Source organism: Hemiscyllium ocellatum, chromosome 2 (assembly GCF_020745735.1).
Source record: "Hemiscyllium ocellatum isolate sHemOce1 chromosome 2, sHemOce1.pat.X.cur, whole genome shotgun sequence".
Classification (NCBI taxonomy): domain Eukaryota; kingdom Metazoa; phylum Chordata; class Chondrichthyes; order Orectolobiformes; family Hemiscylliidae; genus Hemiscyllium; species Hemiscyllium ocellatum.
Genome location: NC_083402.1, coordinates 93,625,293 through 93,641,878, shown reverse-complemented (window position 1 = coordinate 93,641,878; position 16,586 = coordinate 93,625,293). Strand labels below are relative to the sequence as shown.

The 16,586-nt window shown below is 39.2% G+C and overlaps 1 protein-coding gene across 2 annotated transcripts in view; it reads right to left on the bottom strand.

The window, feature by feature from the left end:
* LOC132824229 (spindlin-W-like) overlaps positions 1 to 16,586 on the bottom strand; it is an 81,354-nt gene that overhangs the window by 6,790 nt on the left and 57,978 nt on the right. For both annotated transcript variants that reach the window (XM_060838542.1, XM_060838551.1), the window contains exons 4-5: positions 7,270 to 7,485; positions 1,441 to 1,489 (exon numbers count right to left, since the gene is read on the bottom strand). In XM_060838542.1, coding sequence (XP_060694525.1) covers positions 1,441 to 1,489; positions 7,270 to 7,324 — 104 coding nt within the window. In that variant the 5' untranslated portion in view covers positions 7,325 to 7,485. The remainder of the gene's footprint in view (positions 1 to 1,440; positions 1,490 to 7,269; positions 7,486 to 16,586) is intronic.

Below are 16,586 nucleotides of genomic sequence, written 5' to 3'. Positions count from 1 at the left end.
TTGCACCTCAGCTCCATTGATGTAGTTAGGGACTGCCTTTTTTTCTTCCTGAAGTCAATGATCAACTATTTTGTTTTGCCGACAGTAAGAGATTTTTATCATTACACCATGACAGCAAGCTCTCTATCTCCTTTCAGTATTCTGCCTCATCATTGTGGTGGTGTTCCTACCATGGTAGGGTTATCAGCAAACTTGTTCAGTCGGAAATTGGCTACAGTTGCGGGTATACAGGGAGTACAGTAGGAGGCCAAAAACACCGACTGCAGTGTGGGTCAAGAAGGTGAGGATATAGTTAGAGGGTGGAGTCCCCATATATCGCTTTCTTTGGATTGACTCTTAGGATGACTAATCTGACATCTGCAACGATGATGGAGGGTATAGGTACATCTGGGGCTGTCAGAGCAGGTGAAACTGTACTGCTGGGCTTCTGCTCGAACCAAGCATAGCGAGGGATGAGTTTTTAAATCGCCACCTTAATCAAATCTGCATTTTGTATAACAATGCATTTATCCAATCTGCCATCTGAGAAACCCCTTGAATTTTGTTAAATTTTGCTTTATACTTGCAATGATACCATTTGATTTACGTATGTTTGAAATATGAATGTTAATTCAATCTTCATTCCTATCAAATTGATGACAATATGGTTGTGTGTCCTCTGAAATGGTCTAGCAAGCCATTCAGTTGTATCAAACTATCACAGGAAAACAAAATGAATTAAAGCCAGTCCGACCAGCTGGCACTGACACAAGTACAGGAAACAAAGGTGCACCATGCCCTATTGACCTTGCAAAGTGCTTATCATTAACATCTAGAGACTTTTATCAAATTTGAGAGCGCTGTTCCATAGCCTGGTCAAACAACAGCTTAACAGAATCATACTCACAAATCATATCTCACAAACAAAGTCCAGGCTCTTCAACTATTCCTGCTCATGTCTTGTAACATCAGCATAACAGACCCACAGATGTGGTGACACAGCAGAATACAGCGATGAGGGAATCGTACCGTGAATCTCCAATATGACTCCTGACCCTATACGTCTCATGGCATCAGGCCCATGACACTTAACTAAATGCTCTACTAGCCTCCAAACACGATGAAAGAGACAATAACTCACCCCATAGTTTTCCAACCCTCATTGTTTACCTTTATGAGCACCCTTGTGGCTTCATGCTTCCCATACCTATGTGCATTTTTGGAGTGTGATGAGATAATTTTTGATGGTCAAACCATTTTTTTCTTGCCTCCTCCAACATTTTTGCTACTATTAAGTGAAGTGTTCTAATAATGTATATTTAAACCCTCTATAATCTTTCTCCTTGTCTTGATTCCAGTGTCCTGCAGATTAATCATCAATTCTTGAAGACTCCAATATAATTCTTGAGAGTTGGCAAGCCCACCAAACTCTGAATTTTACAACTGTTTTCATAGACATACCTGTGATTACTTTTCTTCTTCATCATATTGCCAGAGACACTAGGAAGACCTAAAAAAAAGAGTAATGGAATCATATTGCTGAATCACATTGACATGTCATCAATTGCCAAAATGCACAGCTAATCAGATATCATTGAGAATCTCAAAGACTATTATGGATGATCTAACAAAGGGATGGCCATGGAAGAAATGTTCAACTCAAGAATAAGATTTTTTTTAAAATCCTGTGCCTTTCTTTTGTTGATATAATTTTCAAGTAATTTAGGGTCTCATGAGATCTAGTAATGATCATACTTCAATGTTTGGACTGATCACATAAATTAAATACTGGTTTCAATTTCAGAAAGCTTAAGGGACAGATTCTGTGTGTTGGCTAGCTACTGTTTCAATGGACACTCTGCAGACATAATATTTAGTGTGTGGTAGTAGTTTGTGTTGTAGGTTCTAAAAACTTCAACTTTTTATTGGCTGTGTGGAATCTCTATACAGAATATTAAATGATGTGAAAAATAATCAGTGAATCTCGGCTTTGTATAAACACATTTCACCATTTACATTATGAACAAAAGTAAATATCCAAGATGGAGGATGGGAAAAAATTATGGCTGTAAGAGCTGCTCCTTTTTGGAGATATTTTAGGTGGTGGAGCGATTTCCTTGAATTCCAGGGGAAGTAATTACTGTTTCATAAGCTGCTGAATTATTTTTCTCCAAAGTACCAAAACAATCAAAACAACAGCACTTTAAAGAGGAAGAGAGCCAAAGCAGTGATCACAAGGGAATTGTAGAGAGGGAGAGAAAAGAAACCTACACTGCTGTCTAACACAACAGTGAATCTGCATAGCTACTGCCTTTGCTGTTTGAGTTCAAGTACTTCTGGACATTGGAGTGTGTCTAAGAAAAATGAACAAACAGCAAAAATCTCAGCTGACTTGGAGGAACCTGTGAGGGACAGCTCACAGCATACGAGCAAAGAAGTGCTTTTTTTTAAAGTGTAACCTCGACATAGTCTGGGACTGCCATAATGTTAAGGGTTTAGATGGAGAGGAATTTGTTAAGTGTGTCCAAGATAATTTTCTGATTCAGTCCATGGATGTACTTACTAAAGAAGGTACAAAACTTGACCTATTCTTGGCAAATAAAGCAGGGCAAGTGACTGAGGTGTCAATGGGGGTGCACTTTGGGGCCAGCAACCATAATTCTATTAGTTTTAAAATAGTGATGGCAAAGGATAGACCAGATCTAAAAGTTAAATTCTAAATTGGAGGAAGGCAAGTTTTGATGTTATTCGGCAAGAACTTTCAAAAGTTGATTAGAGGCGGATGTTCGCAGGTAAAGGGATGGCTGGAAAACAGGATGCCTTCAAAAATGATACAACAAGAGTCTAGAGACAGTATGTTCCTGTTAGGGTGAAAGGAAAGGCTAGTAGGTGTATGGAATGCTGAATGACTAGAGAAATTGAGGCCTTGGTAAGAAAAAGGGAGCATACATCAGGTACAGACTGCAGAGATCGAGCGTATCCTTAGAACTGTATAAAACGCAGTGCGAGGATAGTTACAAGGGAAATCAGAAGTGCAAAAAGGGAACATGAGATAGCTTTGCCAAACAGGGTTAAGGAGAATTCAGAGGGATTTTCCAAATACATTAAGGACAGAAGGGAAACTAGGGAGAAAATAGGACCCCTCAAATATTAGCAAGGCAGCCTAAGTGTGGAACTGCAGTGATGAAGGAAGATACTAAATGAGAATTTTGCACTAGTGTTTGCATCAGTGCTGTTGACATTAGTCAGAGAGAGCACAACCACCATCAAGACAGAAAAGCCTGAAAGTCTAATATCTTGCTCTCTTAGGAAACACTCTTCATCAAAGGTGCCTTTTCATATGACCCAGGGAGATTCTCAGCTGGAAGAGGAAAGACACAGAATACGACAGCAACTGTGTGGTTTTGAAATTAAGTTGATGTAAGTTTAATAAGTATCTCATTGGAACAGCATATTGTCACACAGTTGGAGGCAGTTAGTAAGCAGTTATGAGAAAGGGGGCTTAGAGTTGTGAATCATTGTTGTCTAATGTTCATTTTTGGAGTACAAAATAAATTGGTGTAATTTTCTTTAAATAGTGGAACTTGTGAGCTCTCTGTCACTCATATTTTAACGGATTACAAGGTGAGGTGAGCTTTTCTAGGTATTTAGTTTAATTAACAGAGATTTAATTCACCTCTGTGTCGTAGCACAATGGCACTTTAAAAAGGAAGAGGAGAGGCAAAGCAGTGACTACATGAGAAGTGAAACAATAAAACAAATGGAGAAGTCAACCTGCACAGCATTCTGACCCAGCACTGAACCTTCACTGCTGTGGTGCCTCTGCAGTTTAGTTTCAAGTATCTCTGGATGTTAGAAAAATAAATGAAAAGTGAAATCCACAGCTGACCTTGGAAGAACCTGTGTGGAGGAGCTCAAGGGAAGGAAGCAGGTAAGTGGCTAGTTTTTAAGTATAACCTTACTGATTTTGTTTTTTTGTAAATCTACAATGGTGAGTAGAGTGGTTTCTTTTTTGATTATATGTATTTATTAAGATCTGTCTCTTGATTAAACTTTCCCTGGAGTATTGGAGACTGAGGGTTACCTTATAGAAGTTTATAAAATCATGAGAAGCATGGTAAGGGTGAATAGACAAGGTCATTTCCCCAAGGTGGGGGAGTCTAAAACTAGAGGTCACAGGTTTAAGATAAGAGAGGAAAGATTTAAAAGGGACCTCAGGGGCAACCATTTCACACATGTATGGAATAAGCTGCCAGAGGGATTGGTGGAGGCTGGTACAATTGCAACATTTAAGAGACATCTGGATAGGTTTATCAATAGGAGGGGTTTACAGAGAATTCAGCCAAATGCTGGCAAATGGGACTAGATTTATTTAGGATACAGGTCATTCTGCTATAAAGCATGTTTCGTTAATTCGAATATGCTGTAACATGATTGATGAATTCGGGGTATTGGTTGTAACTTGATTCTAGCCCCATTAGTTTAAATGGTGCTGCTGTTACACAATTTGCTTATAACACAGGCTTGCATGAGAATGGAACTACTGCATTTTAGCAGAACCGCCCGAATTTGGTTGGCATGCACGGGTTGGACCAAAGGGTCTGGTTGCATGCTGTACAGCTCTAGGACTCTAAACTTTAAATAAACAATTAAAAAAGGTTATGTCATGTTTTGTTATCCTTTAATCATATTTAAGCAAAGTTGTTCTTCATTTTAAGACTTTCTACAATGGCTGTGCTTACCTTAAATGCAACCAATATAAAGTGTACATTTTTAAATATTTTATTAATTTTATGTCAAATGTGAAAGCAAACAAATTCAATTTGGTTTGTCAATATACAACAGTGGACCAAAAATAATGGCTCCAATCTGCTGATCAACATCAACGTTGCATGCATTGCCAAAGATTTGTTTAAGATTTCTTTAACCTCAACATTTGCAAGCATACAGCAGGGACTTCCGATCCTAGCTAATGCATCGGAGAATTAATGCAGACATTGATCAACAAGTCCATGAGCATAAGAATAGACAAACAAAGAGGGCACCCCCGTGCAACTATCAGTACAACAAAGACATTCTGCCTACCACATAATTCATCAATGTTGCTTATGAACTTTAATTCCAGTGTGACACCAGGAATGTAGATTGCAAATCCCACAAGTCGTTAAACAAATCACATGCTCCCTCAGTTGTTTGTAATAAATAGATTACATACTGTATCCAAATAGTAACTCAACTACTTATAAAGGCTAAAATGAAATGTGCATTGTTAGACAGACTTGGACAGGATAGGAAAGTGGGCAAAGAAGTGGCAGATACAATTCAATGTGGGGAAAAGTATGAGGTAATGCACTTTGGTAGGAAGAAGAGAGGCGTCCACTATTTTCTAAATGAGAAAGGCTTTGGAAATCTACGGCACATAGGGACTTTGAAATCCTAGCTCAGGATTCTCTTAATGTTAAGATGCAGGATCAAGTGGCCATTAGGGAGACAAATACATTCATTTCAAGAGGGATAGAATACAACAACATGGAAGTACTGCGAATGCTGTATAAGGATTTGGTCAGACTGCATTTGGAATATCGTAACCAGTTTGAGCACCAAATCTAAAGAAGGATGTACCGGTTTTGCAGGGGCTGCAAAGGAGGCTTACAAGAATGATCTCAGAATAAAGGGTTTGCCACACAAGGGGCAGTTGAGACTTTAAGCACTCAGTGGTTTAGAAGGATGAAGCGGGCGGGATCTCATTGAAACTTAGAGAATCCTGAGAAGCCTGAGTAGCGTGAATATGAAAAAGATATTTCCACTAGCAGGAGAGACTAGGATCTGACGACACAGCCTCAGACTGAAGGGACAATCAGTTAGAATGGAGATGAGGAATTTGGTGGTTAATCTGTGGAAGCTAGGTGATTGAGCGTCTTGAAGTTAGAGATAGACAGCTTCTTCATTAGTAAGGGGATATGGGGAGAGGCAGGACAATGGGGTTCAGAAACAAATCAGCCATGATCAAATGTTGGAGTGGATTTGATGGGCTGACTGGCCTAATTCTATGACCTATATCCTATGTAATTCTGCAATTAGATAGTACTTTACTAAACAATCCCAAGGCTCACATGATTCATTTGCAGTTGCCAGAAGTGACAATCATACACACAGACCTGCTCTCTGCAAAAACAAGGAATATTTTAAAGCCATAGACTTCTTTTTTAAAATTAATCAGGAAGAATGAGGTGACTAGAGCTCCTGTTGCTTTCTCTGATGTTACAAATTAAACAATCACAGTCAACTTACAAACTGATTAGCACCCTTTCTCCTGTAGCATAAACTGATGTGACTGAAAGTTGTCATTCCTGTATTTTTCCAGATGAATATTAAAGGCTTTGGCAATGTATCTCATTTCAGTAAAATTCAAGTTCAGTACTACTGAGGCAATTCCACTTTTTTTTGTTGGCTTGCCAATTTTAAATGCGCCTTCTCCAAATTAAATATATTAATTATAGAACTTTTTGTACAGTACAAAACCAGTGTTTTATTTCCATATTTCCAGCAGAACCTTCTACCCACTGTAAATTGTTATGATTAGATTAGATTCCCTGCAGTGTGGAAAACAGGCCCTTCGGCCTAACCAGTCCACACCAACCTTCTGAAGAGTAACCCACCCAGACCCATTTCCCTCTGACTAATGCACCTAACACGATGGGCAATTTAGCATGGCCAATTCACCTGACCTCCGGAGGAAACCGGAGCACCCAGGGAAAACCCACGCAGACATGGAGAGAATGTGCAAACTCCACACAGACAGTCGCCTGAGGCTGGAATCAAACTTGGGACCCTGGTGATGTGAAGCAGCAGTGCTAACCACTAAGCCACCGTGCTAACATATTCATCTGTGAGAACATGTACTTATGAAGCAATAATTCATTTACAAGTCTAAATTGAGACAGAATCATTTTGACTGGTTGGGATGAAAAGCTCAATCACTGTACTGTCAGGGCAACAGATCAAGTTATACTGAAATCATATTGCAAATACATTTTAAAAAAAAAATGTACACAATCATTGATGAAGCCATAATTGTAATGGTATTTGCTACTCAAACCATACACCTACCAGGGCAGGATTAAAGATGATCTAAGTAATTGTAAAGCAATTCAATCGAGCATATACAGCAAAACCAGTTGCATTGATGGGGGATGCATTTTTCATCTACAGTCCAATTTTTAAAAAATTTTGAAATTTGTTGGAAATACAGACAAAATCAAACATATCCTTCAGTTTTAACATCCTTACCTGCTGCGTCAATTGATAACCTCTGACTGGATCGCTTCCCAAATGGGGTCTTCATTCATCTGGATAGGTAGCTCACTTTTGGTTAGATAAAACTTAAATGATGCCAACAGTGTGATGTACAGCCCCCAACCAATGTAGTGAGTTGCTGTAGTGACACCCAGTAATAATATTAAGAGTTACATGGAACCAGACTTAGTGTGCACAGATCCAAGAATCCTGTTAAAAAAAAACAGTAGAACTGTTCATCGAAAACACATCTGATTGTCAAAACATGTATTAACAAATTGCACGCACAACTTAAAGACCACGTACTTCTTTCATATACAAAATTCAGTCCGAACCATGTTGCCATAAAGCGTCACTTCAGCCCAACGGCCAGTGAACTGCAAAAGCATTAATCACAATTGATACCAGTATTCCTGAATTCATTTTTTCTTAAATTATACTTTTATGAATACCTTTCAAGCATGATTAACCTTAATGTCAGAATGACCCGTGGCCTGAAAATCTCAAGAACTTAAAAACATTTCTTCTTGGGTCTTCTCTGGCTTGCTGCCAGGTCCCCCTCAGACCTTTCTTGGGAGTATCCCTAAATTGCAGTTTCAGAAAACTGTGGCAGCAAGCCAAGAACACTCTATTAGTTTGGCCATTCGAATGTTTGATCTGTTCTCCATTTTGCAGATTCCTACGCCAGCCCTCAGACAAAAATATTCAGGAGACCCTGCAGAACACAAATGGGCTGCAATTTCTTTACCCCAAATGTTTGCTCCAGGGAAACAGCTATCTTTAGTATGCCTATATATTTTCTTCTTGTCCAGCTCAGTACAAGTGTTGGTGAAAAAAATTCATGACCTATTTCAGGCCACGTGGTAAATTCAGTACCTACTTTGCATTGACATGAATGAAATGTGCACCGAATTGCTGAAAAGAAATCACAGTTAAGCTAACAACTATCATTTAGTCAGCTCTATGCAACATACCAAACTAATCAAAACGTTTACAAGATCATGGGTCTAAATGAAAGTGGTGAGCTGGATCTAAAATTACCTCAGTTGCAGAGGGCTACATTGACACGTTTTTTCGACTGCAAAACTGTTTTCAGGGGCTTCTGCAGACCTGTTTGGGAACGTGTCAATGATTTTGAGTGAAACACACATGTGCAGATTAAGTAGTTTGCTGATGAAATGAAAACTGACTGTGTCACAACTTTAATGAGAAGGGTGCGCTGGAAACTGAGCTTCATCACTCCTCAAGCAGTCACAAATGTATAAACAACCAAATGAAATCAACAAAATTGGGAACTGGAGTGACTTTGACTGCTATCTAGAACAGAATAAACTCATACCAAAACAAACTTATTCATTAACAAATGGATATGGGCAGCACTGTGGTTAGCACTGCTGCCTCACAGCGCTGGAGAATCCGGGTTCCATTCCTGCCTCAGGCGACTGTGTGGAATTTGCACATTCTCCCAGTGTCTGCGTGGGTTTCCTCTGGGTGCTCAGGTTTCCTTCCACAGTACAAAAATGTGCAGGTTAGGTGAATTGACCATGCTAAATTGCCCGTAGTTTTAGGTGCAGGGTTAAACGAAGAGTAATGGGTCTGGTTGGGGGGGTCGGTGTGGACTTATTGGGCCGAAGAGCCTGTTTCCACACTAAGTAATCTAAGTAAAAATAATCTAATCTAAGTAAATGGTAAAACTGATTAATTATTACTATGCAAACTTACAACATATCTCTTATATTTCTACTACGCACACATTCATTCACATCACACTTTGCAGAAATATCATGGGTGGAAAGTATAAGTATAAAAGGAATGAATGATATGGATTAAGAGTCAAACCCACAAGGGTGGATTGAGGTGACTCATACATTCTTTGGATTGTGGTACGATATCACGTTGTTGTCAACTGTTGGTCTGTAGAGAAGATCCTTAATTTGGTAGCCGAACACGATTTGCATGATTTGGAAGTTACCTGTTCATTTCTCACCGAGAGAGAAAGGCAAGGCAAGGCAAGGCAAGGCAAGGCAGGGCAAGGCAGGAAGGAAGGAAGGAAGGAAGGAAGGAAGGAAAAGAGAGAAAGAAAGAGAAAGAAAGAGAAAGAAAGAGTGAAAGAAAGAGAAAGAAAGAGAAAAAGAAAGAGAAAAAGAAAGAGAAAGAAAGAGAGATTGAAAGAAAGAAAGAAAGAAAGAGAGATTGAAAGAAAGAAAGAAGGAAAGAGAGAAAGAAAACCAGAAAGAGAGAAAGAAAGAGAGAAAGAAAGAAAGAAGGAAAGAGAGAAAGAGAAAGAAAGAGTGAAAGAAGGAAAGAAAGAAGGAAAGAAAGAAAGAGAAAGAGAAAGAGAAAGAGAGAAAGAGAGAAAGAAAGAGAGAAAGAGAGAGAGAGAGAAAGAGAGAGAGAGAAAGAGAGAGAGAAAGAGAGAGAGAAAGAGAGAGAGAAAGAGAGAGAGAAAGAAAGAGAGAAAGAAAGAAAGAAAGAGCGAAAAAAGAGCAAAAGAAAGAAAGAAAGAGAAAGAAACAAGAGAAAGAGAGAGAGAAAGAGAGAAACGAGAGAGAAAGAGAGAAACAAGAGAGAGAAGGAAAGAGAGAAACAAGAGAAAGAGAGAGAGAAAGAGAGAGAGAAAGAAAGAGAGAAACAAGAGAAAGAAGAGAAGGAGAGAGAGAGGAGAGAGAGAGAGAGAAGGAGAGAGAGAGAGGAGAGAGAGAGAGAGAAGGAGAGAGAGAGAGGAGAGAGAGAGAGAAGGAAAGAGAGAGGAGAGGGAAAGAGAGAGAGAGAAAGATAGAAAGGAAGGAAGGAAGGAAGGAAGGAAGGAAGGAAGGGAGAAAGAGAGAGAGAGAGAGAGAGAGAGAGAAAGAGAGAGAAGTGAAAAAGAGAGAAAAGAAAGACCCATCTTCATTTGATTTGACTTCGATTTTATCACATGTACTCAAGTACAAAAGTACAATGAAAAGTGCATAATGTCGCCACACAAGGCGCCATCTTGAATACGAGTACCTAGATGCAAAATCTTCAGAACAAGATAGAAAGAAAGAAGTTGAAAGTTAAAAACTGCAGTAATTATAGTACAGTTCAAAACATACTACAGTAAATAGGTTACACATTGTGGACTTTTTTAGTTTTATATAGAAAACTCAAAAAGCTGAAAGTTCAAACATTACAATTTTTCTTAAGTGCTTAGCCACGGTGGGACCACACTTCAAGTAGACACCTCAAGACCGGAAGTCCATGCTGAGGCCACTGAGTGATCACCACGGCGGGTTTGCACGGAATCCGGAAGCTGGGAGGAGAACGAAGAATAAAAACAAAAAAAGACAAAAAGAGAAAAGGAAAAGGACAGAGCGGATGAGCTCTATCTGAAGCATCCTACTCCTGCAAATCCATAGTCTTCACTTGCATTCTTTCTGAAGGTCTGAGTTCAACTGCCCCTTCAGTCTATGATAAGCAGCTACATAAAATTCAAACAGCTTTTATTAGGCAGCTTTTCAATCTAAAAAGGCACCTGGTGTCAACTCATCTGCCGGAAGTCTCAATCCAGCTGTTGTGTTATGACACCAACAGACAGCCGAATCAAATCAACCTTTTGCAATTCGGTAAAATTAAAACCTTCAGAGATCTTCATTAGTCACTCCAATAATTCTTAACCAGACTTTTGAATAACCAATCCCAGACTTGGTGAATAATTAATTTCAGATACCATTTTTGTGTTTTAAACAATAGACTCTATATATTAAATACATAATAAAACAGAGAAAAAGACTAAAGTAATCTAATGTCATCTATGCTTTAAACCTGAAATATTTGTTTACAGTCCCCAATCATTCTAAAGACAGAAATACAAACAAAGTTAAGGAATAGAGAAACAAAAATAGCAAGACTGGCCAGATCACTTAAATGGTTTTCTTGGTGCAGTGATTCAGAGGCATAGATATGAAATCATTGGTTGCATTCCTTGAGATATTGATCAGAGGTACCTTTTCAGTTCATTCAGATAAAGACTGCAATACGTTCAACTCTCTGGGCTTTCAAAAGCTGGCAAGGGATTTAGGCAGGCAGTTTTCAAAACCTCCAAAGTCTTCCTGCTGTCTCATCAGAGCCAAAACTCTTCTCCCTCAGAAAACACAATTCAAAACAACTCCAAACCTGGTCCATGCCTTTGAGGGGTCTCAATTACCTTTCAACATCTGTCTTCTGCTTGAGTACATGGTCTCTCTCAGACTTGCTGGGACCATTTCCAGTTAATAAGTTTCGTTAATAGCCAACCCCTACAATCTGTTTAAGTACAATGCTCTTCCCAGGGTCGCTGTCTGTTGTGAACAGTTTTGATCAAGAATTAGCCTGCAATTAGCCTCCAAATTTGGCTTCACCAACAAATTAAAGATTGTTTGTCTGTTCCTTTTCTCCAAAGGCTGGTTCCCAAAATTCAAAAGGTCATCTTCAGCTCACAATTCCCAATTCTAGTCCCAAACCAGAATATATATTAAAAAAAAGAAAAATCAGCAAGATTTCTTGCAGTGCCCAAACTTCTATTTTCTATTCCAAGAAAATGTAGTCTTCGTATAAATACACATACATCAAGGGACATTTTGTATATTCTGCAGACTGCAAAAATGCCCAATTTTATATTCTCTGCATACTTGATCATCTGTAAAACTCCTACGGTTCAGGGTTGGAGCAGCAGCAAGAACTAGATACATTTTGCTTGCCTTGACTTGTGGGAATCATATCGTAGGAATTTTGTTTTAAGAAAATAATACTGGCAGACAAGGAGTAAACCAGCTTGGCAGAAGGTTTAACACTATTCTTTATCTTAATCTTTTTTCCCAGAATAGGAGAGAAAATTGAGACTGCTGAATTCAAATAATGTTTTTCATTTATAAACAAAAAGTTCCAACATAATAATTTTCTTCTCGAGACTATTGTTTCTAGGTAAATAGATGTTTGGGTAAAAGGTATATTAATGCTGTATGCACACATCACAGTGAAAATCTGTCAAATTCATTTTTTGGGGGGCGGGGGGGTGTCCTTCAATTACAGGGAGATTAATAAAAGTTTCAGTGGACATTATATATACTTCATGCTTCAATATTTCTGACCTTCCTCGAGATTAAGTCTACCCAAAAATGGTCAATCCAAACTGTAAACCTTCAAATCACAACTGGGTGCTTTATTGGGTATGTGATTTAAAACACTATTGAGGATTAGTAAACTTTAAAAAACCCACAACCCTTAAAAACTCAGTCACACACTAAGTTATAGTCTTGATGAAAAATTACAACATGACACTAACTGCTCATAAATCCAGTTATTCATAGCTGTTCTTCATTCTTCTGCGCTTTGAAACCATTGAAATCAGAACTAGACAGCCCTTAAATATGCTATTATAAACGTAGACTCTTGCATGATAAAGCATCAGTCAACTGCCCCTTCATTCTCTGATTAGAAGCACTGCAAGTGCAATGCTATTGTACATGAATGAATACTAAAGATGCACAGCATGATGGCACAGTGGTTAGCACTGCTGCCTCACAGCGCCAGATACCCGGGTTCAATTCCCTCCTCAGGTGACACTGTGTGTGGAGTTTGCACATTCTCCCCGTGTCTGCGTGGGTTTTCTCCCACAATCCAAAAATGTGCAGGTTAGGTGAATTGGCCATGCTAAATTGCCTGTAGTGTTAGGTGAAGGGGTAAATGTAGGAGAATGGGTCTGGGTGGGTTGCACTTCGGTGGGTCGGTGTGGACTTGTTGGGCCAAAGGGCCTATTTCCACACTGTAAGTAATCTAATCTAATCACAGCTACAGCAGACAGACTGTAAAACCGAGGCATCTAGCACTAGCATGATATTTTTGTGTTTAAGAGCAACTCCAATACAAAAAACAAAGAAAGAACAAAGAAAATTTACAGCCCAGGAACAGGACCATCGGCCCTCCAAGCCTGAGCCGATCCAAATTTACTGTCTAAACCTGTCGGTCAATTCCTAAGCATCTGTATCTCCCTACTCCCCACCTACTCATGCATTTATCCAGGCGCATCTTAAATGATGCTACAGTGCCAGACTCTGCCACCTCTACTGGCAACACGTTCCAAATGCCCACTCCCCTCTGTGTGAAGTACTTGTCACGTGTATCCCCCTTAAACTTTCCACCTCTCACCTTGAAAGCGTGACCTCTCATTATTGAATCCTTCACCCTGTCTATACCCTTCATGATTTTGTAAACTGCAATCAGGTCCCACCTCAATCTCCTTTTTTCTAATGAAAATAAACCTAACCTACTCAACCTGTCTTCATAGCTAGCACCTTCCATACCAGGCAACATCCCCGTTAACCTTCTCTGCAGTTTCTCCAAAGTGTCCACATCCTTTTGGTAATGTGTTGACCAGAACTGTACACAGTATTCTAAATGCGGCCAAATCAATGTCTTGTACAATGTTAACATGACTTGCCAGCTCTTCTACTCAATACTCTGTCCAATGAAAGCAAGCATACTATATGCCTTCTTGACCACTCTATCCAACTGTGCAGCAACCTTCAGGGTACAATGGACCTGCACTCCCAGATCTCTCTGCCCATCAACTTTTCCCAAGGCTCTTCCGTTCATTGTATAATTCGCTCTAGAATTAGTCTTGCCTAAATGCATCACTTCACATTTGTCTGGATTGAAATCCATCTGTTACTTTTCTATCCAACTCTCCAGTCTATCGATATCCTCCTGCTTTCTCTGACAGTGCCTTATGCTCTCTGCTACTCTACCAATCTTCATGTCATCTGCAAACTTGATCATACCAACAGCGCCATCCTCCAGATCACTCATGTATATTACAAACAACAGAGGCCCCAACACTGACCCCTGTGGAACCTCAGTGGTCACCTTTCTCCATTGCAAGAAACTCCCTTCAACTACCCTCTGTCTTCTGTTGCTCAACCAGTTCCTTATCCACCTAGCTAGAACACTCTGCACACCAGGTGACTTCACTTTCTCCATTAGTCTACCATGGGGAACCTTATCAAACACCTTACTAAAGTCCATGTATATGACATCAATAGCCCTTCCTTCCTCTATTAACTTGGTCACTTCCTCGAAGAACACTATTAAGTTGGTTGAGGGTTGGGTGAAGACAAGAAGTTGGAAGATGAAGTGGACGGTTTTCAACATTTATCATCAGTCACGGATTTGCATAGCAGCAATGCAGGGATGTACATTTTGAAACAACTGATCAGAATATCTGAGCCAAACGGGACAGAACCAGAAAGGGAGCTCCTGTTACAAACCTATTGAGGAAGCCTTGAATCCAGCAATGAAGAAAACTCTTTTAGAAACCGTGTACTCTTTATAGCAGCCAGTGTGCTTTGAGCTGCACATAGCCAGAACCCACCAAAGTTTCCAACTTTAAGGGGCTTTTTCAGAGGGTTCCAACACAAGGAAATTTCTTGTAGGGAGTTCCAACTTCTTAGGCAATTTCCATGGAGACGACTGCAATGGGAATTCCATGTGGTCCTGACTCACAACTCTAGTCTCATTGCTCCATTGACTCTGGCCATCAGAAGTTCTGGGCCAATATATCATCATTATATTGTTTGCATACAGAAAGATTACAAACACTAACAACATTCAAAGTATACAGTACAATGGTGCAAAGCTGGCCAGGCTTTGATTATATGCTTTTATTTATCATGCTAAGATTTTATGTGCTTTAGTAACGTGCAAATCATACTCCACAGATCATGGCAATACAGGACACAGAAAGCAAGTAAGATTAGACAGCATATTTCTGACATTAGTCACTGTGACTTTCTTAAGGATGATTCTATGATGAAATAAATAGTATTACGAGGACTCTGTCTCCTTAGCGAAAACATGTTTTCCACACTTTGGATTTGTGCTTGGATGACGATTTAAAATAAGGACTATCAAATATTAAAATTTTGCAATATCTGACCAACACACAAAACACAGTCATTCTAATTTAAAACACTATGTTACTATGTGCTCATTTTACAGTCTATAATGTTATTCTGCACCTTTGGGGAGAGTTTAATTAGACGAAACAATTGATTTCTCATACCTGTTCAAGTGGAGATACAGATTTTCATTTTACTTCCAGCCTTGTTTCCTCAAGATATTTAGGTACACCAAGCACATATTTTATGAGTAAAAGTGCAGTGGGACTCATTGTAACACAAGGCAAACTAATCTTAACCTTAACCTGAAATTGGCAGTAACATAATGAAAAGATCCACTTTATAATACAGGAATATATAGATGCAACATTCCGTACCATCTTAAATTAGTTTTGTACTCGAAATGTTTAATTGTGGAATTACTAGCTCAAAATCAACTGAAGTTGCCTCTTCACAGTTTACGACTCAATTATCCAGGTGTACGCACAAATAGATTTAACGACTTTTGAAGAGGTTTAACAGATCACAACTTAAGGGAGATCTTAAACAATCTTATGCTCTGGAGGGCTATGAAGTTTCAGCTGTGGAGTATGCTCAAAACTGAGATCAATCGATTTCTGATGTTGCAAACAAAAGATGAGCCATGATCACACTGAATGGCAGAGCAGGCTCTAAAGTGCTGAATAGCTTACTCTTAATGTTCAGGTGTTACCTTCTTATTTCAGTCTGACAACAGTTGTCATGAACTTCTGATTTCATAACTGAAATGCTTTTAGCATTCTGTCTTTTGACTTGTAAGATGGTTATCGCGTACAGCCTTATCTTTAGGATAAATGAGAGGGATAATGTGATCTGTGTTGGAGTCTACCTGACGAGAAAAGCTTGGAAGTAATTAGTAAGAATCGCATAGAAAATTCAAATTGAGTTGGTGACCAGTGTTTAAATTCAAGGACAATCACAGCTTTTGCCATACCCACAACCAAAAGACTTTAAATCTCCTTAAAGCCAAAGAGCTGATTTCAAGATCAAGATTGTAAATACCGGTGCGAAACCCTGCTTGTTTGATTAAAAGAAATTAAATTCTTTTAATTTCTCTAAAGATGAAATTAGTTAAAAATCATACAACACTCGGTTATAGTTCAACAGATTTATTTGGAAGCACTAGCTTTCAGAGTGTTGCTCCTTCGTCAGATGGTGATCATCACCTGATAAAGGAGCAGCGCTCTGAAAGTTAGTGCTTCCAAATAAACCTGTTGGACCAACACCTGGTGTTGTGAGATTTTTAACTTTGCCCACCCCTCTCCAATACTGGCTCCTCCACATCACATCTAAGACGAAAAGCTGTTGTGGTTAGCTAACAAATGAAAGTTTCTTTTTGGACACAGGACTAAGGTGTTTCTGGTTGCCATGGAGAAA